This window comes from Heteronotia binoei, chromosome 16 (assembly GCF_032191835.1).
Source record: "Heteronotia binoei isolate CCM8104 ecotype False Entrance Well chromosome 16, APGP_CSIRO_Hbin_v1, whole genome shotgun sequence".
NCBI lineage: Eukaryota > Metazoa > Chordata > Lepidosauria > Squamata > Gekkonidae > Heteronotia > Heteronotia binoei.
In genome coordinates this window covers 29,472,363-29,499,783 of record NC_083238.1, presented here as the reverse complement: position 1 = coordinate 29,499,783, position 27,421 = coordinate 29,472,363, and the positions used below count along the sequence as shown (strand labels likewise).

At 43.6% G+C, this 27,421-nt stretch overlaps 1 protein-coding gene across 1 annotated transcript in view; it reads left to right on the top strand.

Moving 5' to 3' along the window:
* ABCB11 (ATP binding cassette subfamily B member 11) overlaps positions 1-21,983 on the top strand; it is a 102,463-nt gene extending 80,480 nt beyond the window's left edge. Inside the window, exons 21-29 of the mRNA XM_060257326.1 lie at positions 2,783-2,887; positions 3,227-3,388; positions 5,045-5,248; positions 11,110-11,351; positions 11,586-11,742; positions 15,144-15,341; positions 16,950-17,156; positions 18,398-18,544; positions 21,018-21,983. Of these exons, the coding sequence (XP_060113309.1) occupies positions 2,783-2,887; positions 3,227-3,388; positions 5,045-5,248; positions 11,110-11,351; positions 11,586-11,742; positions 15,144-15,341; positions 16,950-17,156; positions 18,398-18,544; positions 21,018-21,218 (1,623 nt within the window). The 3' untranslated portion in view covers positions 21,219-21,983. The remainder of the gene's footprint in view (positions 1-2,782; positions 2,888-3,226; positions 3,389-5,044; positions 5,249-11,109; positions 11,352-11,585; positions 11,743-15,143; positions 15,342-16,949; positions 17,157-18,397; positions 18,545-21,017) is intronic.
* The last annotated feature ends 5,438 nt before the right edge of the window (positions 21,984-27,421 follow it).

The window sequence follows — 27,421 nt, the reverse complement described above, 5'->3', positions numbered from 1 at the left end:
GTCTGGAAGACTCAGTTAACATGTATAACTTGAGAGCAATTGCTAAAGGTTGAATACTTGGGTTTGAGCCATTCTGTTGTCAGCATGCCTATCTGTTGGTTGGCCAAAACTTGTTAGAAAGACCGGGGGGGAAAGGATAAAATTAATGTAGAAAAACAATAGCTCTTTGTTGAGCTCTCATTATCTTTTTGCCAAAGTTAGCAGGAAACTTGTTTTCCTCTCAAAAGAATGTTTCAGTTGTGGCAAAGAAGAGCCATATTTCCCTACAAAGCATGCCTACAGTCTGTTCGTACCACTCACGTGGGTTATTATACATGTCTGAGAAATATTCCAGTTATATATTTGAGTATGTGCCCTAGTACAGATTTAACTTTGCATTTTGAGATTCTATTAATGAAGGGACTATTTTAATAAATGCTTTTATCTTTTAAAAAGGTTATTTATTGGAGTTGTTGTTTTTTCTCCAAAGACTAATTGAATTGTAGGATGTATATGGATGTTCAATGGGTGTGACATTTTGCAATGACTCATAATCTGTAGTTGCTCTTCTCTATTGTATTACTTTTTTCCCCTTCAAAGCTTACATAGAATAGGATTTCAGCTGAAGATCTTGATTAATGTGCTTTAACTAGCCACACACATATCTTGATGCCTAAATACCATTTATATTTTTGCAATTAGATGGCTTCTGTTGTTGCTTTTTCATCCCAAAATGTCTAGAATTCCAGTAGTACCATGTGTGCAACCTGATAAATTCTGGGTTGGGGGATTCCTGGAGATTTGGGAGCAGAATCTGGGGAAGAAGTTCAGTGTGGTGCCATGGAGTCTACCCACTAAAGCTACCATTTCCTTCAGGAGAACATCCCTGTAGACTGAAAATCATTTGTAATTCCTGAAGAACTCCAGGGCCCACCTGGAAGTTGGCAACCCCAAAATGATAACATGTGCACCTTCTTGGACTCTTTGAAGTCAGTAGAACAAAGAGATAATGAATCTCATGTTCTAAAAGGTCTCCCCTTTTATGGCAAGGTATAAGCTTTTGTGAGTCACTCATGAAAGCTTATATCCTGCAACAAATGTTGTCAATCTTAGCTACTGGACTCTTGCTCTTTTCTACTCTTACTGACAGACTAACATGGCTACTCATCTTGATCTATCCCCTTTTTTATATTTCTAAGTATTTCCAGCCTGCTGAAGAGTTCTAAAAACTCAAAAGCTTGCACCCTGTGTTTTGTTGTTTTGATTAGTCTTAGCCAAGACTATCATACAGCTTTTGCTTTGAGGTCGAACTCTGAATGGATGTGGTTAGCTCCAATGGAATCATTAGACTTTCCTTCTCCTGTTTTACTTGTGGTAAAACAGCTCCATGATCTGCATTCCACTTCCACCCCTAGGGACAACTTCTGCTTTTAGCACGCCATTGAGTTCTTGGATCAAAAAGCTGGAATGTGTTTGTAAAAGCAATCTGACAGTCTTTTCACATCATTAGTAATCAAATGTGGCCCAAAAGATTTTCATACAGAAGATTTTCATGCAATTTGGATGTCAACCTGCAGCTTCTCCTCCCCACAAGCTTCCTCATGTCCCCATTTTCCATTCGTTATTTTTCTGTGTTTTCCTTCTTGTTAGCCCAGGCTTTCTCAAACCACCTTTGATCTAGTTTGAGAAAGCATGGCAAAATGATGCTCATGGAAAGACAACAGATGGAATATGAAGATTTGAGGAAGCTTAGATACCACTTCAGGTCAGCACCCAAAGCCTCCATGGGCAATTCCACACTAGAACTTTAAACCTGGTTCAACTCTGTCCCTGAAATTACATTCTGTACTAAACTTGGGTTCACCCCTAGTTTTATCTTAGGTTATTTTTTGTTTCTATACTAAAGTCAGATCACCCAGTGTTCCCCCTTGTTGTCCTGGGTTATCACGATGGTGTTTGTACCAGGGCTTTCGCACTCATTCACAAGCTATGCTGTTATGCTATATTAGTGTAAACGCGTAACTCAGTTTTTAATTCTTTTAGCCTCTGTTATCCCTCCACCCATACTTTCACCAAATCGGTCACTTGTCAGTGGATGTAAGGTTTTAATTCTGTAGGAGGGTTCTATTGTATATTTTCCCCTTCTTTTCTTTGTCATCCATGCAGTTGTTACCAACAACCCATCTTCTTTTATGTTTGGGTTGCAGCTCCATCAGAAGTGGGTTGGGGGGGAGACTGGCATCTCCCCCCCCATCCACATTGGATGGATTTGAGAGACTAAAATGTGGTATGGGTGCCCCCTCCTTCTTGATTGTGGAGGAGAGAGATGAGTGGGCAGTATATGTCAATCTACCAAGATATTCTTTTTCTCCTGTTGGGAGGCCGATGCTTTTCCCCATGAAGCTCTCCTGGCTCGTTTTCTCCTATGTTGATCCCCAGGGTTATGTGGGCTGGGTCTCAAGTCTGGCTGCCCCTTGGTACTCTGTAGTGCCCTCTACTAAACAGAGAAAGTCTTCCCCTTACTCAGCCTCCAATCTCCTAGAGGGAGAGCTGTTTCTCTCTCCCATTTCTACCTTCCCCCTCTTTTGATGACTAGGAGCTTGAATGGAAAACTAATAATCCAGGACAGTCAGGCAGTTTGAATTGGGACAAACATGGATGTAGAAAAAAATAATAAGGGAAGGTAAATACCCCCAAGTTGAACTCTGAAAAAACCTGGTTTTAGGTGCTAGAATCACCCCATGAGAACTTTGCACGGCCTGGTTTGAAATCTCCCTAATGTTTTCTTTTCTTTTCTCCAAAGACCTTTTCTATTCCTGATGCGAAAGAGCAAAGAACACAGATTGACAATATCTGCGTGCTTTTTGTCCTTGTCGGAGTGGTATCATTTTTCACACAGTTCTTGCAGGTAATGACTACTGGATGTGCTGCTTAACGACTTTGTTCCACTACTTGTCTTTTTCACATTTATAACATTATAGCTTAATGTTTATGTGTATTGTGTACCTCTTATGGGCTCTAGACCGTGAAAGTTTAAGCTGCGTAACGGTGCAATCCCAAACAGAATTATACCTTTCTAAAGCCATTGAAGTTTAGGGGATTAGAACGATGCAGTTCTGTTTAGGACTGTATCATAAATTTGTTAGTCTTTTAGGAGCCATTTGTATTTACTGCAACAAATGAAGATGGCTGTACCACTCACCAAGGTATTTTACCATTTCTTTTATGTATATAACACACATTTCAGGGATATACATTTGCAAAGTCTGGTGAACTGCTTACAAGACGGTTGAGGAAAATCGGTTTCCAAGCTATGCTCGGTCAAGAAATTGGCTGGTTTGATGACCACAAGAACAGCCCTGGTGCCTTGACTATAAGATTAGCAACAGATGCATCTCAGGTTCAAGGGGTAAGGCATTTTACATAAAGATGAATTCACATGCAAGAAAGTGCCAAATCAGCCTAGAGCTAGAGTTGCCAAGTCCAATTCAAGAAATATCTGGGGACTTTGGGGGTGGAGCCAAGAGACTTTGGGGTGGAGCCAGGAGACATTGGGAGCGGAGCCAGGAGCAAGGGTGTGACAAGCATAATTGAACTCCAAGGGAGTTCTGGCCATCACATTTAAAGGGACAGCACACCTATTTAAATGCCTTGCTTCCATAGGAAATAATGAAGGATAGGGGCACCTTCTTTTGGGGCTCATAGAATTGGACCCCCTGGTCCAATCGTTTTGAAACTTGGCGGATATTCTGGGGAGAGGCACTAGATACTATACTAAAAATTGGTGCCTCTACCTCGAAAAACAGCCCCCCCAGAGCCCCTGATACCTTCAGATCAATTCTCCATTATACCCTATGAGAATCAGTCTCCACATAGAGAATAATGCTCAGCAGATGTTTCCCTCCCCCCCCCTTTCTGGCGACTCTGAAGCGAGGGATTGGCCTCTCTACTCACAAGTTGCTGCCAACTTCTTCAAAGTAACACAGACACACCATCCCAAGAGGAAGCCTTTCCAATCGGAGACTGACGCCTCTGGTGGTGGAAAGGCACATGGTCCTGTGGGGGCGGGGCTTTCCCCCCACCGGCCAGCTGACTGTGGGCGGGAAGGAGCCTAGAAAAGCAGAAGAACCCCCGCTGGGACCTGGGGATTGGCAAGCCTACTGAAAGCAGATTTTTTTTTAAAGCATAAAATCAATACACTTGTGACAAGATGGTGGTTTGAAGAGATACAGCACAGAATCAGGTTTACTAGCCAACTGAGCTTGGTTTAAAAGGAGCAGAAGGGGGAATTCTATTTGAGTCTGGAACTAGATCCACATGGGTAGCTGTGTTGGTCTAAAGCAATAGAAATCTGAGTCCAGTGGCACCTTTAAGACCAACAGAGTTTTATTCAAAGTATGAGCTTTTGTGTGCATCTGAAGAAATGTGCATGCACACAAAGGCTTTTGAGTCTGGAACTGTCATTTTGGTAACAGATTTCTAGAGGGAGATCATTTGCTTTCCTTGAAGGTGGAGACCTCTTGGACTGGGGAAACTAGAAAAACTGAGGAAGAGAACTGTGAAGATGACTTAGTCACTCTCTGGGCACGTTGCTGATGAGCACATTTTTATGAGCACATTTTTACAGGTAGTGATACTTGATGCTCAGCTTCCTAGGCAGGAAGAATCAAGGAACTATGGCTATTCAGACTTCTCAGTCTCTTTGGAACTGCAGACAGCAGAGGGAAATTCAGAAAATTTTGCAGGGCAGGATGGATGAAACTTGGAAGGAACAATTCCAACGTTATGAAGGTTTCTGAGCAACGGTCATATAGTTTTGAGATAACAGTGCCCAGGGCTTTTTTGTAGCAGCAATGCCTTTGAATATTAGGCCACACACCCCGATGTAGCCAATCCTCCAAGAGCTTACAAGGCTCTTAGTACAGGACCTGCTGTAAGCCCCAGGAGGATTGGCTACATCAGGGGTGTGTGGCCTAATATGCAAAGGAGTTTCTGCTACAAAAAAAGCCCCGACAGTGTCCCAGTCTTTTTGTAATCTCTTTTTTGTTTTCCTTATTTTTTTCAGGCAACAGGAACTCAGATAGGAATGATCGTGAGTTCCCTCACCAACATTGGTGTGGCCATTATCATTGCTTTCTACTTCAGCTGGAAGCTCACTTTAGTCATCCTCTGCTTCTTGCCTTTCTTGGCCTTGTCTGGAGCCATGCAATCCAAAATGTTGACAGGGTTTGCCTCTCAGGACAAGCAAGCTATGGAAATTACCGGGCGGGTAATGTCATTTCTGAAACGTTATATAAAACGAATGAGGATGGTGGGTAATAACTCAAGCAGGCAGCTTTGTCAGTAATGAATGCATTTGAGGCCTGACAGGGCCACAGAGGTTGAAGTTTTCTTTTTTCAGTTTGTCAAGCAGCAAAAACATCATGGTGATTTCCCCCCAGCTTTTAAAATCTCTGCTCCTTAGAAGGTGACTTCTTTCTTAGAATTTCAGGTGGCAATGCCATCCTACAAATGGGATAATATCACTCTTTCCTTCCAATTGGATTAAGCAGAGGTGAAAGTAATTATCCATGATACCCAAGACATTGTCAGGGTATGTGTGGCATTGGAGTTCTGTATCTGGAAACACAAAATCTAACTTTGGATCCTTAAAAAATCCTTAAGAGATTCTTAAGTGGTGCCATGATGGGGAGACGTCTTGATTTCAACTTTTGGCACCAGCAAAGAGGAATTTAACTCTTCCTGCTGTGTCATTTCCCCAATCAAAATGCCCCTCTTTGGGCTGTTTTAATCCTGGAAAGAAAAAATGACATACTGTGTAGATAGCTGTCTTTTTTCTTACGGGGACATAAAGCTGTTTGGAATGGCTTTTTATTTCCTTTAGAGCCAAAAGGCATCACTGGGAGCTCCTATTATAGAATCAGGGTTCCAGTAATAGAACTTGAGTGGGAGACCTCCTGCCCCCTTTGCCCATTCCCAGTGCCACTCAGCTGGGCAACGGGAGAAAAGCGAGAGGGGGATGCAGCCATCAGCGTTGCTGGAGACACTCTTGTACTTGGATGCTAGAGAGTCCTCCGCGATGTGATGATGTCACTTCCAGTCACGCTACAAGTGATGTCATCACATTCTATCTGACAATGTTGGCGAGCCTCGTCAACTGTGTGAGTCTTGCACTAGCAACCATATACCGAATTCCATGTAGCTGAAGCCTGCTTTAAGTGACAGAAGCATAGACAAAAGTTCACAGCTCAAGAAATGTCTGAAGCAAGGGTGGCCCACCCACTAGAAGGGCAGGGGCACCAGGCAAGTAGTAACCCCAAGTGGCACCTCTGGTACCAACGTTGCCACTAGGGGCCTGCTTGCTGGACTGCCTCCCCTGACCCCCACAGAGGGAAGGAAGAAGGAAAGAAAAGCAGGAGGCTGGTAGCTCTGTCACCACTGCCAGGCTCCACATCCACTAAGCTCACAGTGTGGCAGTGCCTGTCTCCTTCTTTCCAGCTGCCTACTCAGTGAGTGTCCAGCTCAAGGTCTGCCTCACTTGGGCACAAGAGCTCAGGTAGTGTGTATGTCTGTGTGCCCTCAGCTTGAAGAACATCAGCTTGGCTCTGGGAGCAGCAGTTTGGCACACACCCAGACTGTGTCACGGAGGGATCCCGAGCTTGCAGCTGGTTTAGGGCTTCAAAGCCCCTTGGGTGAAACACATTTAACTGCCCCAGTTCCCAACCAAGGAATCTTGGGAAGACACAATTCCAAAGTAGATGTTATGCTTGACATGTGACCACAGCGGGCGACTGGCAGCAAGACTGCAGCTGTGAGTTCCAAAGGACATGGGGTCTGACTTGCATTGCAATCGTGACATGAGGGGGAAGAAGGGGCTTCAGCCTAATCTATGCACCATTTCCCCTTCCAGAAATGGCCCTGGGGGTGCTATTTGTCTAGCTGGCATGTTTAGCATAGCAGTATGTGTACTAGGAGGGGGAGGTGCAAAACCAAGGAACTATGTAGGCAATAGAATTTTAGCTCTAGCTATTGGGCTGCTGTCACAGGGTTCTGCTGTATGTTTCTGTTTTGCTCAATAGCCCTGAACTGTTTGTTCTAAAAGATTAAGGGGGAAGCCTTTAAAGGCTGATGTCCTCTGAATTTTGGTTTACAATAAATCTCAACAATGCTTTCCAATTGTAGTGCTGTCACTAGGCACTTTTGATGAATAGTTGGGAAAATCAGCCATTACAGTGAAGGTACACAAACCAGAAATCAGTGCTATTGGCAGAGATTGTAGCTTAGCATCCAAACACAAGTTCTGTTCAGCCTCTTTCCCCTCCCTAACAATGTCACTCTATGTAGCTGGGATAACCATAGATTGAATATTCCGGGAGATCACAAGCACTTTGTGTTCTTTTCTTCAAGAGACAAACAATTCTATTCATACTGGGCAGGGAGATGTTCATATAGTGGTTATTACACACACACACCCTCCAATAATAGGAACTGTACTTTGGAGGCTGTGATAAAAAATTCTGTCCTAGTGCTTAGTTCAGTGAAAGGAAGTGATCACACAGGAGATTTGGCCCAACCTAGCCACGCCTCCCCTCTGGATTTAATGTGCACAATCACACATGCACATCCACCCCCCACCCGAGTCCTGCCCATACCTACCTTGTCTAAGAATGGGCTGGGACCAGATTAAATAGCTACCAGGAACTTCCCAGTAGCAAACCTCTAAAACTTATGCACTGTGCATTTCCCAGCTGTCTGAACAGCCAGGCGTGCACTGTACCCGCTCCACACCCACCCAGCACGCACATGAGCAATCTGAACGCTCCTCTTGCATATAGGCAGCCAGTGCCTCTCCCAGCAGCAGGGCAGGGGCTGTGTGATTGGCGCAGTATGGATCAAAGAGAACTGGCTTTTTCGGAGCCGGGATACTTGTGTGATCTCACCCTAAGTGTCAACCTAGTGTGCTGCAGCAGTGACAAAGGCAAACTACATTCTGGTGCAGAGGTGGCCAAACTTGCTTAATGTAAGACCCACATAGGATAAACATCAGATGTTAGAGTCACGAGACGTGAACAAATACCACACACACACATTTTTATTAAAACACTTAAAACTGTTTTAAGTTTTTGTTATGTATTGAACATAAGTGATCAGGCAGCATGGCGATCGCTACTGAAGGCGACCCCTGGGTCCCCGGATGGAGCTCGCCAGGCGCCCCGCCCATCTAGGTCTGTGGCGGGAAGTTTGACTGACCAGGATTGGCCTGGTCAGATGAGGGGGCAGTTCCGGGTAATGTATATAAACGGGGCCCAGCCCGCGTGCTCTCTCTCTTGTGATGTGCTACTGAATAAACTATGTTGCCTTCCAACCATCTCAGCTCTCAGTACATTACAGTTTTAAAACAGCAGCTTCCCTCCCCTACGTGCTTGCTTTTCTCCCTCAGCTCTTGGGCTTTCTTTCACTTTTGCAGGTGACCTCTACAGTGGAGGAAAAGAGCTTGCAAGCCTGCCTATTTCCCGCTCCTTCCCTGCTTCACACACAGCAGAATTTGTCACTTACCTAGGGGTCAGCTTTTAGAGGCTGTCTAAGGTCCTAATGCTACACATGCTTATTCAAGAGTAAGCCTGCATTAAGTTCCTCCTCAGGAGTTGAACAATATGTGGGGAAGAGCCGCAAGTGGCTCCCATACTGCAGTTTGGCTACGCCATTTCTGGAGATTATTAGGAAAAGTATTGAAAATAAAACAGCCAACATTATTATGCTGCTATATAGATCCATGATATGGCCTCACTTGGAATAATCTGTGCAGTTCTGATGTTTGTATTTCAAAAGGAGGGAAAAACTAAAGAAGAGGAGCTAAGGTGATTAAGAGGCTGAGGCATCTTTCCTGTGAGGAAAGGCTCTGAAGCGTCTGGGCCTTTTCAATTTAGAAAAGAGACAACAAAGGGGAGATAGGAAAGAAGTTTATAAAATTATGCACAAGACACAGAGAGAGAGAGAGAGAGAGAGAGAGAGAGAGAGAGAGAGAGAGAGAGAGAGAGTAGACAGGGAGAACTTTTTCTCCCTTTCCCAGAATACTAGAATTTATTGGCTTCCAATGACATTGATGGGCAGTAGATTCAGAACAGACCAAAGGAAATACTTCTTTATACAGTGAAGGATTAAAATGTGGAATTCACTGCTAGAGGGTGTAGTGACGGCTACAGGCAACTTTAAAAGGGAACTGGATAGATTAGTGGAAGATAGGTCTATCAGTGGCTACTAGCCATGGTAACTAAAGGGAACGTTCACATTCAGGGGCAAAAACATCTGAATACCAGTGCCGGGAGGCAACATCAGGGGAAGACCTCAAACTTTATGGCTCTTTTTTTTTTTGGGTCCCCCAGAGTAACTAGTTGGCCATTCTGTGAGACATGATGCTGGACTAGATGGACTACCTGGTCTGGCCCAGCAGGGCTCTTAAATTCTTAAGGCACCAACCCACTGAAAACGTTCCTATAAGTTTACTCCAGAGAACGCATGACAGTTTCCTAATGTGTGGGTAACTGAGGCGTGCATGATGGTGGACAGGAAAACACTCTCCAGGAACAGATGGAGCTGGCAAGCCAGCATAAGCTGATATAAAGGTCTCCCAAACAATACCTCCACATTCTTATCCAGGGATGGTGAATTCAGGAGTATCTCTAAATGGAAGCTTCAGCTTGCAATAGGTTGTACACCTGTTGCCATATCCAGCCCACAGAACCTCTGTGTTGTCTGAATTACATTTCAGTTGGTTTGCCTTCATTGAATCCTTGCATGGCCTCCCTAGAATCAGGTGGCAAGTAGAGATGGAGAGGTGTGTATACTTACAGCTGATGCCAACAACTTGAAAACTCAAGGAAGAATAAGAGAAGAACAAGCTAAGGCAAACACAGCCATTCGTTTGCTCAGCTCTGTGTGGCTATGATGCTTATTTAAACAGGATGAACTTCACCCAGACATGAGAGACCATGACTGGCTTCTGGCTTTCAGCAGCAAAGGAATTGGCCTTGCCTAGTATGGGAAAACGTGTCATGCCATAAGTAACGTAAAAGGAACAATCATATTTCTCAGAACAGGAAATCTAAAGAATCTCATGGAGAATATATATGCTAAGATAATTTTTTTTTACTCCATCATTAATTATATACCACCCTGAGCCCTGTTTGGTGGGAAAAGGACCAGGATAAAAACCAAATAAATAAATAAAATAGTGCATTCTGCTTAAATTTTTGCATACATTCCATGTAAGCAGCTTTTGGGGGGTCCAGCTGCCTGTTCTTCATGTTGAAGATTCTGTGGTTCTGTTCAGATGTTAAATTCATGGTTTAATTAAGCTATGGGTTAGTGAGTTGGATAGCCCAGGCTAGCCTGATCTCGTCAGATCTCAGAAGCTAAACAGGGTCAACCAGTATTTCGGCGGGAGAATACCAAGGATTACCAGGGCTGTGATGTAGAGACAGGCAATGACAAACCACCTTGCACTGAAATCTCCGTTCGTCTCTTGCCTTGAAATCTCCACCGGGGATTGCCTTAAATCAGCTGTGAGTTAACACCAAAAAGGGGGGTGGGGTTACTTTGATAGTCCCAAAACAGGCCACTCCACTCTCTAGGGTTATTTAAGGTACAATAAATGATAGGCAGAAATCAGAGTTTGAAGTTGCTTTGTTATCCCGTTTGTCTTAACTGTGGTTGTACATGATGTGTGAACGTGGACATGTTAGCTTAATCTTGGTTTGTTCCTCAGTGCTTTGCTCACTCCACTGGGATACTAACTGGAGTACTAGTCATGTAGTTGTAGGAGAGATGGGGAAAGAGTGAAGACAATGAAACCTGCATTTAAACAGTTGTGTTCCTGCCAAATCTTGATTTCATAAAGCCACCATAGTTTCACATTATCTCTGAAAGGAGTCTAATTGCCTCTACTTGGCTATGGGCTTGTAGATGTTAAGCCCATAGTCAAGCAAGCTAGCTGAAACTGATTTGAATAGCACCTGCTCCAAGCTGTAGATGTTAATGAATAAGGCAGCTCTCAACATAGGTGGCTCATTTCTTCAAAACTGACATTTTAAGTTCTCTTTTTCTCCTGTTTTTTTTTTTATTTTTGGCTAGATTTCGAATGAAGCACTCACGAATATCAGAACTGTTGCCGGGATTGGGAAGGAGAAGAAATTTATTGACGCTTTTGAGAAGCATCTGGAAATCCCATATAGAGCAGCAATCAAAAAAGCAAATGTTTATGGGGCTTGTTTTGGTTTTGCTCAGTGTGTGGTGTTCATAGCCAATTCTGTCTCTTACCGGTTTGGAGGCTTCTTAGTAGACCAAGAAGGACTTCATTACAGCTATGTTTTTAGGTAAGGGGACAGAGACATAAGAATGCCCTTCTTTAATGGGCAGCCATCCATTTATAGGTGCTGATGGGCAAATTCATGGCCAGTGAGTCCATCAATAGCTCAGTGGAGCTTCCCCGCCAATGTGGGAGGGCTGTTGCTATCACCTGGACTTTCTGGGCCTACTGCAAGCAGGTCTAATCCAACAGGGCTCATCTTAAGAAACCTGCAAAAAGAAAACCTTCTTTTTAATTTCAGGGTGATCTCCTGCATTGTGACCAGTGGAACCGCTTTAGGAAAAGCTTCTTCTTACACCCCAAATTATGCCAAGGCAAAAATAGCTGCAGCACGATTTTTCCAGCTGGTGGATCGAATTCCTCTCATCAGTGTTTACAGTCATGTAGGGGAAAAATGGGTATGGGCAAAGATGTCTGTTGTTACAGTGTTGTGCACTGCACTCCTGTGTACTCAAACAAATGAGTTTATAGTGGATCAGGAACAGAGAGTAAGTGAACTTCGATGATACCCTGAAGATGCTGAGAGTTTAGTAAAATCAACCCAAGTGGCTTCAACAAATAACATGTGTCCAGGGCATATGGTGCTAGCAAGGTGATTTGGTTGCAGTGACTTTCTGAATGAAGTTTGCCATAGATACCTTAAATGATCTAACTTCTTTGGTGCAGCTGTTACTTCAGTGATTACTGTTCTCCCTTCTCAAGTTCTCTCTCCCCTGTCTCCAGATTACCCTTCTAGTTCCCTGCCCAGATTTCCCTACACACTCAATTTTGTTTCTTCCACTCATCTGTGAATATTGACACTGATTCATTTAATCCAAATTTCTAGGCTTTGTTACAACAAAATTGCTCCTCAAGGAAAGGAAAGGTCCCCTGTGCAAGCACCAGTCGTTTCCGACTCTGGGGTGACGTTGCTTTCACAATGTTTTCACGGCAGACTCAAAAGAGCCTACAAAAAACATCCATTGTTCAGTGAGGGTTCAAAAACAACTACCTCATAGATTGGCAAGCAAAACTGCCACACAGTTAAGACTACATAAAGTGGCAGTTAAAACTATATGTTACATTTTTATTCCACTCTTTCTCCATGGAGTTCAGGGCAGTGTACTTGGATTTATATTTACAACTGTGTAAAGTAGGTAAGGCTGAGAGAGAGAGAGAAGCTGGCTAAAGGTCACTTAGGGCTTTGACTCCAACCACTACACCACACTGCCCCTCAATAATATTAGTCAGTTTCTTTCATGTGGTCTAAAGTTTTTCTTGGAAGAGGGGTAGCACCTGTGCTGTCAGAGTCCTTAGGAACCTGGAACTTATAATAATGCTGGATCTGTATTGGCCATGCCCTGGTTGGAGCTCCATCTGTGTTACTGAGAAAGAAGAAAAACTAACCCTTCAGGGCCAATCAGACAGGATGGAAACTTTTCATCTGAAACCAAATATAGAAAAGCAAAGCTATCACCTGAGCAGCTGTATGAGGAAATATTCTTAGATCTCTAGTGAATGTCCGCTCCACTGATATTTCATTAGACTTATTTATAGGGTTACTAACTCTGACTTTGGAAACTCCCAGAAATTTGGGGGTGGTTCCTGGAGACTGTGGAGTTTGGGAAAGGGTAGGGGGCCAGCAGGAAAATAACATCACTCTGGAACTTCTGTCACTAAACTCCATGGTACACCATAGAGTCCACAGTCCAAAGTTGCCCATTCCTCTAGGCAGGGCTTTTTTGTGGGAAAAGCCCAGCAGGAACTCATTTGCATATTAGGCCACACCCCTGATGTCACCGTTGTTTCACAAAGAGTTTTTTTTAAAAGAAAAAGCCATGCAGGAATCATTTGCATATTAGGCCACACACCCTGACACCAAGCCAGCCAGAACTGTGTTCCTGTGCGTTCCTGCTCAAAATAAAAGCCCTGCCTCTAGGGAACCTGATGTCTGGAGCCTGGAAAGCAGTTGAAATTTGGGCCCTACCTTGAGGTTGGTAACCTTATATGTGGTAATGGCAACTGTCACACAGTTGCTCAGTTTTGTAACTATTGGGTTCTTTATGTTTTTAATAATAATGTATTATCCATTTGTCATGGCTCAGCACATAGATGAAAGCTGGGACAAATTTGATGTGAAAGAAACATAAAGATTGCTGTCAATTTCAGCTTGTCCCCAATAGGAGCCAAACGTTTGTCTTTCAGTATATTTTAAATTAGAGATTCCCTGTTGCAGTGCATTCCCATGTTAATGCAATAAGTTTCAGCAGAGTTTTTTGAAATCATGAGCTTGTTACAAGCCAGAAGCTGTGGTGAATGATTCTTCATGTACTACTTTGGAGATACAACAAAGCAAACCATGGCAAAAGGGGTATCTTTTCTATTTGATTCTTCTTTGTAATAATGCAAATACGAGGAGGAAGCCAGGCAATGCTTACAGTAACAGTGTAATAGAAATCCTGCAGCACTTCCTTCTCCCCCCCCCCCATTGAATGCTGAGTATATCATCAGAAGGACAAGAACGACTCACAAGATGTAGTAATGAGAGTTCACCTTGTTCCAGTGAGGCCTCAGCAAAAGCTATAGAAGGAGTGTCACAACACATGTTAAACTGAAAACGTCAATACCATTGAATATCTTAATCTAGAGCCTGACATTTTCCAATGAGGAAGCTTTTCTTGACAGATCCGATTCTGTGAGTTTGTTCTTTATCCCCTTGTGGTTTAGCGGGCTCCTATTTTCTTTAGAATCATATCAGCCACACCCATACAAGGAATGGGGAAAAGCATTCTCCTTCCTTTTGCTTGCTTCCCCCTGCTGCAGTTCTGTAGAACACTCAACCCCTACTTGACGTGCAACAATGTTTTGAGAAGTTGGGTTGGTTGGGAGTTCAAGTTTTAGTTGATTAGTCATGGACAATTACTTTGGAAAGTTAGGCCCCAGATTAAATTGTAGGCGTGACAACAAGCAAAGACCTCAAGAGGTTCCTTAAGAGGTCAGTGTGATCCAATGAGGCCTAAATAAGGAATCACCACATCCAGACAGAAAACCTCTGAATTCCAGAACTAGGAGGCAGCATTATAAGCAGGCTTTGGTCTCTAGGTCCTGCTTGTTGGCCTTTCAGGGCAACTGGTTGGCCACTCTGTGAAATAGGATGCTGGACTCTGGTAAGATCCAGCAAGGGTACCTCTTAGGATGCTCAAAAAGTCTACAGCTCTGAAGGTTCAACAGACCTATGCAGGCTGCTACTTTCAGGTAACAAATTTGATGTGAAAGAAACATAAAGGTTGCTGCACCCAATAGGAGCCAAACGTTTGTCTTTCAGTATGAGGCAGATAAGTCACTCCTCCTAATGGTTTTAACACCGTTGGCAGTGATCAGGGTAATGAATGTCAACATAGCACTTAAATCTGGATTTTTCCACTGCACCAATGGGGATTGAATATGTTTTTAAAATGATAGTGGGTCTGGGTTGTTACTGAAAAGGAAATATTGAATATTCCCAAATCTGTTGAAAAGAATATATGAGTGATAGCCTGTCTTTCTGCCACCAAGCAGTAGTACGGATTATTTAAGCAATTGCATTAAAGCAAAGCCCTGTTCTTTCAGAATTCTCAGTAAGGGAATGTCATTGAGATTTTGCTACATACAAAATGTTTTTCAATTTTATCTATTAATCTTTTTGAAGCTACACAGCTAATTGATCAAAAGCGTTAATTGGTTGAGAGCTCTAGGAACCATAACAGCATATTAATTTCCTTTTGTAAGATTCATTTGTATATCCAGTTAGAGCCAGCATTTCCACTCTTTGTATCATCAGGATAATTTCCGTGGAAGCATCGATTTCCTCAACTGTAAATTTACATATCCTTCACGGCCTGACATCCAAGTGCTAAACGGCCTCTCCGTGTCTGTGAAACCTGGACAGACCCTTGCCTTTGTTGGAAGCAGCGGATGTGGTAAGAGTACCAGTGTCCAACTTCTGGAACGTTTTTATGATCCTGATGAAGGAAGAGTGGTAAGTAGACCTGCCTGTAAAATAGCAGTATTAGACTAATTACAAAGCCAATCTACAATTCTCCATAGATTTCAAAACAGGGATTCTGAAAGGAATGACTAAGAATCATATGCCATATCTTTATACAGTCAAAAAGAATAAGAGACATCTTGCTTTTCCCTTTTGATTGCCTGGATGAATGAAATTACGTATCTGTGTATAATGAAGAATCTGGATTTCGATCTGGATTCAGTATACCTTTTAGTCATTTTAACTTCTGTTAATTGAATGGATTTGTTCTGGTCGTTGACCGTTTTAACATTGAATTGAATTGATCTGGATTCAGGCCTGAGTTTGGGACAAAAATGGCTTTCGTCATCTTGACTGTTGATCTTCACTGAGAGAGTGACAGGGGGAGTACGTCATTGTTGATTGTTCAGGATCTCATGTAAATTGGCTTTGATACAATTAACCATGGTACTGCCCTGGAGAAGTGGGTTAGGAGTAGAGGGCACTGTGCTTTGATGAGTTCTCTTTTACATGACTGGTCAACTCCAGAAATTGGTACTGGGAGACTGCTGCTGGCTCTATGTATCCCATGTTGTTTAACATCTACATGAAGGACCAGGGGGTTTGGTGTGTGGTACCACCAATAGCTCTGTTTCCTTAACAGTTCAGTTTGGTGAGTCTTTGGAAGCCCTGAAAAAGCGCCTGGAAAAGACAGTGGGATGGATGAGGGCCAATAAACTGAAGCTCAAGCCAGTCAAGATGGTTGGTCAGTGACCAAGCTACTTGAGGATTGAGGAGTCAGCCTGAGGAGTCTCCCCTATCCTGCCTTGGATGATTTTTGCACTCTTCTTAAAGAAGCAGGTTCATAGTTTAGGGATGCCACTGGATCCTGGCCTACGGTTGCTCAAGTCTCGTCCATGGCACTTAGCACCATTCCTCAGCTGTGGTTGATAACACCAGCTACAGACTGTCCTCATGAAGCATGACCTGGCCCCAGTGATCCATGCTCTGGTCACATCCAGGTTAGATTACTGTAATGCAATCTACATGGAGCAGCTTTTGAAGACTGCTCAGAAACTGTGGCGGCCAGGCTACTGCCAGGGCAGCAATACCATGATCATATCACTCCTGTGGTGAAAGATCTGCACTAGCTGCCCATCTGTTTCCAGGCACAATTAAACTGTTGGTTACTAGAAGAAGAGATTGGATTTAAACCTCGCCCTTCACTTGGAGTCTCAGAGCAGTTTATAACCTCCTGTCCTTCCCCCTCCCACAGCAGACACCCTGTGAGGTAGTTGGGGCTGAGAGAGCTCTGACAGAAACTGCTCTTTCCAGAACAGCCTCTGACAGAGTTAAGACTGGCCCATGGTCACATCAGCAGTTGCATGTGGAGGAGTGGGGAATCACAACCATTTCTCCCAGATAACAGCTCACTTAACCTCTACCCAAACTTTCCCCTAAATGACTTTGGGAAAAGGGTATGTGAAGGACTGTCTTCTCCCATATTGTCCAGCCTGCCAACTAATGTAAGTTACGATACACTTAAGATTTTCAACTGTGGATTTTTTTCCCCCTTGGAGTTCAGAAATAAATATTACGTTTCATGTTTTTAATGTGCAGTTGATTGATGGACACGACAGCAAGAAAGTCAACGTCCAGTTTCTCCGTTCTAAAATCGGAATCGTATCTCAGGAACCTGTGCTGTTTGACTGCAGTATTGCTGACAATATCAGATACGGTGACAACACTAGAGAGATTTCTATGGATAAAGTGATTGCAGCTGCTGAGAAGGCTCAGCTTCATGACTTTGTCATGTCACTTCCTGATGTAAGCATTTCCCCTCCCCCCTTAATCCTGGTAGTATTCAGTGTTGTTTAAAAAGGATTTCAAGACATAAGAACATAAGAGAAGCCATGTTGGATCAGGCCAATGGCCCATCCAGTCCAACACTCTGTGTCACACAGTGGCCAAAAAACTCAGGTGCCATCAAGAGGTCCATCAGTGGGGCCAGGACACTAGAAGCCCTCCCATTGTTGCCTCCCCAAGCACCAAGAATACAGAGCATCACTTGCCCCAGACAGAGAGTTCCAACAATATGCTGTGGCGAATAGCCATTGATGGACCTCTGCTCCATATGTTTATCCAATCCCCTCTTGAAGCTGCCTATGCTTGTAGCCGCCGCCACCTCCTCTGTGACAGCGAATTCCACGTGTTAATCACCCTTTAGGTGAAGTACTTCCTTTTATCCATTCTAGGAAAGCATTCCACCTAATATGAACCATATTCCTAGATCTACTGTGTGTGGTAACGTGTGTATTAACACAGCAACATGTTTATGAGTTGAGAATATTTGGGAAAGAAACTGCAAGGTGGAGAACCAGAGAGCCAAATCCTACCCTACAAAGTGTTGTTGACAAGTCTCATTTCCATAGTACTGGTCCCTCCACTCCTGCCTTTTATTTCTGAGATGGTAACCAGAAGACAAGGAACCATTCTTTCAGATTTGACCCGTGCAAGCAATTTTAGATTTTGCTGTATGGCTTGGCACATGGAGTTATTTACTCTGCAAAGAGAGACATTGTCCAAGTCCACATGTTTGTAGGTACACTGCGGTCAGTATTGTGCAGGCTGTACTGAGAGAGGCCTCATGGTTCTTATCTTTTGTTAGGTCGGGCTGGACAACCAGTTGCCTGTGTGGTCCAGGTCACTGACTATGACCTAGGTCAGAATGGGCAATGTTAAGGTAATTAGCATACAATAAAACAAAGGTCTACTTCTAAGCATAGAAATATATATGCAGAATTTATGGTTAGAGACTGATTTGTATTTTCTACACTAATAAGCATAGATATATCCCTTGTTAAATGAGCCATTGAATTACACCCACAAGAATATTGCTCCAGTGACAGTTTTCCAAATCCTAAGGAGCTTGCATCACCAATATAATAGGAATAAGAGCTCTAAGGACTCAAGTTCTATTTTCTGTACATGTAATTGTTTTCCAGCTCTATGCATTATTTCAGTAATTAATGTAGCCACTTAAAATTCAGCCAGCGTTTGCCTTCCAGAAATATGAAACTAATGTTGGTGCTCAGGGATCCCTTCTCTCTCGGGGGCAAAAGCAGCGCATTGCTATCGCACGAGCCATCATCCGAAATCCCAAGATCTTATTGCTGGATGAAGCCACATCTGCACTGGACACGGAAAGCGAACAGGTAGGAATTTAATTATGTTGACTGAAAATCTTAGACCAAGTTGAGTCATACTTTTTATTAAAGCCATCTTAGGGTGGTTCACGCGAATGTGTTTATTCAATAACAGCAAATATCAAGCGGCAGTATGAGTCAGTCAACCAGCTATCACAAATGAAGCCCTGCAAGTAGAGCTATCATGACAACCTATATTCCCTAGTAAAAAAAAAAAAGAGTCTGGTGGTACCTTTATAGGCCAGCAACATTTATTTCATAAGTTGGGCTCATCTGCCTGATGGATGGTCAGGGCTGGCCCTGCCACTAGGCGAATTAGGCATTTTCCTAGGGTGCTGGCCTTGGGGGGAGCACAGAATTGGATGCCTCCCATGTGACCAGGCCTTTTTTTTAGTTGGAATGCAAGCATTCTGGCTCAAAAAGGGTCCTGCAGCCACAGGCCTCTAGGCTTGGGGGTGGAGCTGCCCAGCTTGCTGGCTGGACTCGGTGGTGGAGCCGCACGGCTGCATAGCTTCCCCAGAGCCTGGCTCGCTGGCCAAGCTTGGGGGCGGAGCAACAGCACTGCTGCCTAGAGCAGCAGATCGTCTAGGGCCAGCCCTGTGGATGGTTGCCTCATGCATCTGCTGAAGTGAGCTCCAGCTCACAAAAGATTATGCTGAAATTTGTCTGGTCCTGTGCAGAGTGATTCCAGTCTAAGCCCATTGATTTAACAAAACTTAGGATGGAGTAACTCTACATAAGACTGCATTGTAAAATGTTGTTCATCTTTAAATGTGCAACTGTTTTATTTTGCTTCAGACTAACATGGCTACCCATTTGGAGTTACTGCATCCCCTTAGATTATTTCTCAGCAAATTGTGTTTGCACATTCAACTTCAAGTCATTAGGTACAGAGTAATCAAATTATGACAATCAAGGGATGTGTTATGTGAACCGGCTCCACTCTTCGGAATGCTGTGGTCTTCATGCTAGATATTACAGTAAAGGGGAAGGAATGTTTTTGCACCAGAACATTTTAAAAACTCATTCTCTTCCTTGTCTTGAAGATCTTGAATGTGGAAGAGCTCTGTGTATCTCTAAAGGCTGCATACTGGAGAGCCAGTTTGGTGTAGTAGTTAAGTATGCGGACTCTTATCTGGGAAAACCGGGTTCGATTCCCCACTCCTCCACTTGCAACTGCTGGAATGGCCTTGGGTCAGCCATAGCTCTGGCAGAGGTTGTCCTTGAAAGGGCAGCTGCTGTAAGAGCCCTCTCCAGCCCCACCCACCTCACAGGGTGTCTGTTGTGGGGGAGGAAGGTAAAGGAGATTGTGAGCCGCTCTGAGACTCTTTGGAGTGGAGGGCGGGATATAAATCCAATATCATCTTCTTCTTCTTCATACTGAACTTTGCAACCGAATAAAGGAACCTTAACATAATCAAGGATCCAGTTTGTCTCCTAAGATTATGATCTATATGAATGTTTAGAACTAATAGAAAATATCTGACCTGAATAGGCCAAACTAGCACGGTCTCACCAGAGCTTGGAAGCCAAGCAGGGTCGGCCCTGGTCAGTATTTGGATAAGAAATACCAGGGTCACTACACAAAATGCCTGTCATGGAGGTTGGGGCCAGTCACAAAATGTTGGGAAGTTTCAAGCCCAACATCCTCTTATGATACAGCCAGCTTTTTCCAGAATGGGTGCTCTCTGCAGATACAAAGGTGATGATTACTGAATTGTTCTGAAGTGCCTTGTGCTCCAGAGAGGTGGATGAAAGGCTTGATTCTTTGCTTTGGGAAAGATATACTGTCATACAGCAGGGGCCTAGGAGGGCCTTCTACTAGCTGCCACCACTCTGGTAAGGGTCTGTAAGGAAGTGTCCAGAGCACTCGACCATCCCTGAATTCCTTATTACCAAATACCTCTTAACCGTGACGAAGGAGATGTGAGGACCCAGGCGGTATAACAACAAAAAGTTTATTATTAGTGCTTTAAAACAACAATAAATGTGGTAAAAATGTGGTAAAACATTTAGTGCAACAGTGAATCTATAAACAGTAAAGGTTGGTGCAAATAAATAGACGTGCCTCCTGACACGTTTAGCTGGGCATTCCCTCTTCTAATACCAAAACTTACCCCTAGGGTAAGGGATCTCTCCTGTTGCCTTCTCCAGCTCAGCCTTCCAGAGAGAGCACACACTCTGTATGTGTGTAGCCTTTTTATGCTTCCCTTCTAGATCCCACCCCTCTCTGAGCTAAACCTTGCCACCCAATCAGAGGGACAGAAGGGATCCTGGGAAATGTAGGGCCTCTGTAATAACTCCTAAGCAAGCTTCTCTGGAGCCTGTAGGCCTCACTAGGTCTTGGATCATGATAGATACTTTGGGAAAGGAGATAGTGAGCACTAGGAAACCCATCAGTGGTGTCCAACATGACACTCATAGAAATTACTATGATTTACCTTCCAGACCTTCACTCTATAACCTTGTTCTTTGTCCTCAGACCGTACAAGCAGCCTTGGATAAAGCTCGAGAAGGGCGAACCTGCATCGTCATAGCCCACCGTTTGTCTACGATTCAGCATTCTGATATCATAGCTGTCATGTCACAAGGAGCGATTGTTGAAAAGGGCACTCATGAAGAACTGATGGCCCAGAGAGGGGCATACTACACGCTTGTCACCACTGGGGCACCCATCAGCTGAACTACTGCAGAAACCCTGCAATGAAGTCAAGATACTGTTCTTAAGGGGTACACTAAAGCTAGTATGAAAATGTCAACAAAGAAGACTACGCAGTTCTAAACATTTACACAAACAAAAACCCTTTCTGGACAAGTTATGTCTGAATTCTTCGGTATGTAGCTTAACCCATTGAGGGCTGCATCCACATAGCAAGGGTTCCCTGTTTTCTAGTTATCAATGTTGCAAATGCAGAGATATTGGCAACAGAGCTCCATACTCCCATATGAGGAGTTTTGTTTGAACTTGCCTCTGTTAGCCAGAATTTCCCCTGTGTTCCCCCATCCCTTCCCGCCAGAGGGTATTTTGAAGATGTTAAAAGAAATCAGTAATTCTATGCACTATAGCATAGAAGTATGAAGAAAGCCATATCTACTTGGAAACTGATATGCCAGTGGGTGCCAGTGGAGTGTAATGGTTAAAGTGCTGGACTAGGATCTCGGAGACACCCCTAGGTTGGAATGCCCACTCTGCCATGGAAGCTTGCTGAGTGACTTCAGGCCAGTCACAAACTCTCAGCCTAACCTACCTCACAAGGTTGTTGTGAGAATGAAATTGAGGGGAGGAGAACCACGTAAGTTATTCTGGGTCCCCGCATAGGAGATAGGTAGGGTTCAAATGAAATAAATAAATAATGCACACATTAATAAATTATAAATCCACTAATAAATAAATGTTAATAAAATGTTAATACTGCTATTTATTAATAAATTAACATCTTTACATTAATGCTACAGAAATTAAGTCATTGGCAGTAAAGTTTCTTTGGGTGCTGAACCAGATACAGTGAAAACAACAACAAATAAGGCAAACATTTATATATATATATGGCAAATGTGTAAGCCTTTTGAACTAGAGAATGGTTCTTATGGCATATTTGTAGAATGTCGTAACCCAGTGGGCAACCTGATCTAGATGCTGCAGTAACAGCATGACAAGAAACCTAAAAGACTAAACAATGAATAGCCAGTGTGGTGTGATGGTTAGAGGATTCAACTAGAAAACCGCCTGCTGCCATGAAATGAAATGGATGCCTTTGGACCAGTCACTCGGGGCTATCATGAGGGTAAAATGGCGGAGGAATGAAGCCCTGGCTCTTTGAACAAAGAGTGCAGTCATGATAGATTAGATAGACAGACAGACAGAGGGGGAGTCGATGACAGACAGATGGACTGGAAACTAACTGTACCATTCCCAGACTCTGTCCCAAAATGTCCAGGAATTTCTGTTATGGGTAGTGCCCTTGATTTTTTTTTTTTTTTTTGTAAGCTACTAATCACAACAGTGGCCCATTTGGCCCCTCCCTCATTTTGATGAAGAGCTCAATAAGCAGCAATGGATGTTTAATCAAAAATGTCCAATGTGTTTTGGAAATCTTCAAAGGAACTGTTTAAACAAACATAGAACATCTTCTGATAAGGCACAGAGGAATTGTGACTGTAGATATGACTGTAGATACACAGAGGACAATTAAACCTCTATTGGCTTTGCTTACAATGTCCTTTGATAGTTTTCAGTGGGTCTCATTTTTATAAAAATCAATTGGCAGTTCGTGAGTCCTGAATAAAGGGCATCTATTGTACAAACAGAATACTCTGAAGTAAAGCTCTTTTTAAAAAAGAGTTAAATAATTCTTTAAATAATAAGCATACAGCCACCACCACTCCTTTAAAACTTGTGGGGGGGATCTTTCTGTAAACACAATCCGTTAATTATTTCTCATTTCATTTGAAAACAGTCACACAACTAAATGAGATTTAAAATAACCAGAAATCCCTTGTGTAGCTATTAGCCATTTACAGATAGCACAGCCAAGACAAAAAGGATAATTGGGACTGTGACTGGCAAGATCCAGAGAATATTCCCTAGTTCCTTGGCCTGAGTCAGAACTCTTCAAGCACTGCAAATTAAATTTGCAAGGTGACATTCCAGCCCCTTCTGAACGAGGTGTTCTCACTGCTTGCCGAAGGATGTGTGGCATCAACTTTTTTGCAAGCATTGTCAAAAATTCGCTTGATAACAGAATATCAGAAATGAGAATGTTACAGACATTGCCATTAAGGGATAGATTTTTTTTTAAAGTAGATTGTTAAACATGTCTCTGTAGATTACAGCTGCAACACTTACATTGTACTTCTAAGTGAAGCATACCTTGACCTGGGTAATCCAGCCTAGTCTGATCTTGTCACATTTCAGAAGCTCAACAGGGTTAGCCCTGATCAGTACTTCGATGGGAGACCCCCAAGGAAGTCCAGGGTTGCTATGCAGAAGCAGGCGATGACAAACCGCCTTGGAACATCTCTTGCCTTGAGAACTTTCTGGGGTTGCCATAAATCAGCTGTGACTTGGTGGCACTTTCCACCACTCAGCCTAAGCCCAGTTCTACCTTTCTAAGTACATTAAAGTGTGCAGCTTTAACTATCAGCACAGTTCTAATTTTAAAAATCTCGAGCATTTGAAAACAGTGCCCACTATTACACATGAGTACATGAAGCTGCTCTATACAGAATCAGGCCCTTGGTCCATCAAGATCACTATCATCTACAGTGACTGGCAGCAGCTTTCCAAGGTCGCAGACAAAGGCCTTGTGTCATCGCCTACTTTTGTTTGTTTGTTTGCCATCAAGACACAGCTGACTTAGCAACCTTGTGGGGTTTTCAAGACAAGAGAGGTTCAGAACCACTGCTGGCCTCTGCGTCACAACCCTGGACTTCCTTGGTGCTCTCCCATCCAAATACTAAGCAGGGCCAACCATGGGCTTAGCTTCCAAGATCTGATGAGACTGAGCTAGCATTCAGATTTTTCACTTATGCCCAGGGGTGGAATTCTAGCAGGAGCGACTTTGCATATTAGGCCACGCACCCCTGATGTAGCCAATCCTCCAAGAGCTTACAAGGCTCTTTTTTGTAAGCTCTTGGAGGATTGGCTACATCAGGGGTGTGTGGCCTAGGGTTGCCAAATCCAATGCAAAAAATATCTGGGGACTTTGGGGGTGGAGCCAGGAGACATTGGGGGCGGAACCAGGAACAAGGGTGTGACAAGCATAATTCAACTCCAAGGGAGTTCTGGTCATCACATTTAAAGGGACAGCACACCTTTTTAAATATCTTTCTTCCATAGGAAATAATGAAGGATAGGGGCATCTTCTTTTGGGGCTCACAGAATTGGACCCCCTGGTCCAATCTTTTTGAAACTTGGGAAGTATTTTGGGGAGAGGCACTAGATGCTATACTGAAAATTTGGTGCTTCTATCTCAAAAAACAGCTCCCCCAGAGCCCCTGATACTCGCAGCTCAATTCCCCATCATTCCCTATGGGAATTGTTCATGGAGGTGCATGATGACTGTGGGGGTGAGGCTTCCCCCGCCAACCAGCTGGCTGGGGGAAGGGGGAAGCATGTAAAACCGGGGGATCCCCCTCTGGTACCTGGGGATTGGTAAGCCTAGTGTGGCCTAATATGCAAAGGAGCTCCTGCTAGAATCTCACCCCTGCTTATGCCCTTCCATGAAATTGAGGGAAAACAGAAGCCATGTTGTCCATCTGAAGAAAAGACAGCTTCAAGAATATGACCTGGAACTGAACAAGTACAAACAGATGGAAAGTGAGGTCTAGTAATGCCGGTCTCCTGCTTAATCTGCCTGTCTTTTAAGGATATCAGAGAGAGATCAAATTTAGACCCAGAGGGAAAAGATGGCACTCATTACTACCACTCTGAAATTTGTTTTATGGAAGGTACAACGAGAGCTGCCCACACATAGATAGCCCAGGCTAGCCCAATCTCTCCAGATCTCCAAAGCTAAGCAGGGTCAGTTCTGGTTAGTATCAAGATGGGAGACAGGGTTGCCAGGTCTAACCTGCCTGCTGGTGGGGGGATCCTGGCACTGCTCTGATAGTCTTCTGGCATGCATGCTTTGCACATGCGGCGTGATGACATCACTCTGAAGTGGCATAATTGCTTTGCTGACTTAGTGCACAACCCTTTATGTTTAGGGCAAAAACTCTATATTTTTTTTTGCCATGAAACCAGAGTTTACCCAAAATCAAAGCATCATTGCACGACATCAGTGGCAAGATGGCATCACTCCTGAGTGATGTCATCACGTCAGGGATGTCACGCCACGACATCTCTTTTGGAGGTGGGGTTTCCCTCATTGGCTGGCTGCGGGGCAGTAGATTGGAGCCACCCCAGACCAGAGGATGCCCTGGTTGGACCGGCACATGAAACAGGAGTTGTAGCAAAGAAGGGAATTAGGTGAGACAAGGAGAAAAAGCTGGTTGGATCCAACCTAGTGCTTTCTTTCTTCAAAATGATTGCAGAATGAAACAGCTCGTCAATGAAACTCACACTATTAAGCGTTCTTAAATCAGGAGGGAGATGTAACAGCAGCTATAAAAGGCCTGATGTATCTTTCTCAAAAAGTAGATTGTTTTTGAGCACAGAATACAGTGCAGTTTTATATTACAGCCATTAACAGTAAAAAAGAATTGCAAGTTACTATTAAATAATCATACTGTTAGTGTACGGTTCTGTGCCCCTCAGGCTATTTCTGGTGTATCTGCAAATTTCTAAACAGATAAGGGAGGATTAAGTAAGTACATAGATGAAAAAGCTCAGAAGAAAGCAAGATAAGCCATGTTTTTAATATTAGCATACAGATGAAAATGCATCTGTAAATATTTGCAGGTTTTATAGTCTTTAAATCAGATTGTGGTATTAAAATGTGTTTGAAGGGTGCATACATAGATGCAAACTCTCTTTTTTTATCAGTATAAGATCGAGGAAGGATAAAGCTTCATCTTACTGGTTGCCCCAGTGAGACTAAACTTTTTTTGTGTTGCTAGCAAGTACGAGGGTGGTTTGAACGAAAACCTTAAAATGGGGATGAAATTTAGAAATAGTGTGCCATTGTCTGTAAGTTGGCAGTATTTTTACCAATGACGTAAGGAATGTCCTTATGGTAAAATTGTTTTTTTTCCCGATTTTGGTAAAATCTTACAGGTACCTTATTGGTAAAATCAAAGTTGCAATTTGGTGATGCGTGTCTTGCGATTTACCAACGAAGCTGCAATGAATGAACTTGCAATTCGGTGATGTAAGTTCATTCGTTGCAACTTCCTTGGTAAAAATGAAGTTGCAAGAAATGAAGTTACAATATGGTGATGCATGCCTGTCACTGCAGCAATTGTTTGAGTGGAGAAGGAAGTACAAAAACGGTGTGGCTTCCACGACAGATGCTTCTTGACTGGGTCAGGCACACTGATGTGGCTGTTTCAGTTCTGGGTTCAGCTGGCGTGGGACCCACCTTGCAGATACTTTGTGAAATCAGAGCAGATCATGAATGATGTGTGCTGAGTAGGCTTGCCAATCCCCAGGTCCCAGAGGGGGATCCCCCGGTTTTACAGGCTTCTCCCCTCCCCCAGCCAGCTGGCCAGCGGGGGAAGCCCCGCCCCCAAAGCCATCAGGCACCTCCATGAACAATTCCCATAGGGAACGATGGGGAATTAATCCACGGGTATCGGGGGCTCTGGGAGGGCTGTTCTTTGAGATAGACACACCAAATTTTCAGGATAGCATCTAGTGCCTCTCCCCAAAATACCTCCCAAGTTTCAAAACAATTGGACCAGGGGGTCCAATTCTATGAGCCCCAAAAGAAGGTGCCCCTATCCTTCATTATTTCCTATGGAAGGAAGGCATTTAAAAAGATGTACAGTCCCTTTAAAGGTGATGTCCAGAACTCCCTTGAAGTTCAATTATGCTTGTCACAGCCTTGCTCTTGGCTCCACCCCCAAAGCCTCCTGGCTCCACCCCCAAAGTCCCCAGATATTTCTTAAATTGGACTTGGCAACCCTAGTGCTGAGCCGTGACTAATCTTCAGAACGACAGCTATTTCATTCACTGTCACTTGGCGCTTTTCCATTACTAAGCCTTCAATTGCTGCAATGGACTCTGGTGTTATAACTCAATGTGCGTGACCTAGTTGAGAAGCATCTGTCATGGAAGTCATGCCATTTTTTTTAACTTCATACATCTGCTGCAGTGACAGACATGCATCGCCATATTGCAACTTCATTCGTTGATGAATTGCGATAGGTCTCAGTCATTCACTACTCAAAAAACGGATGATGGAATGCTGCTGCTCTTTGGTGCATGCCTTGCGGGGCAGCCAT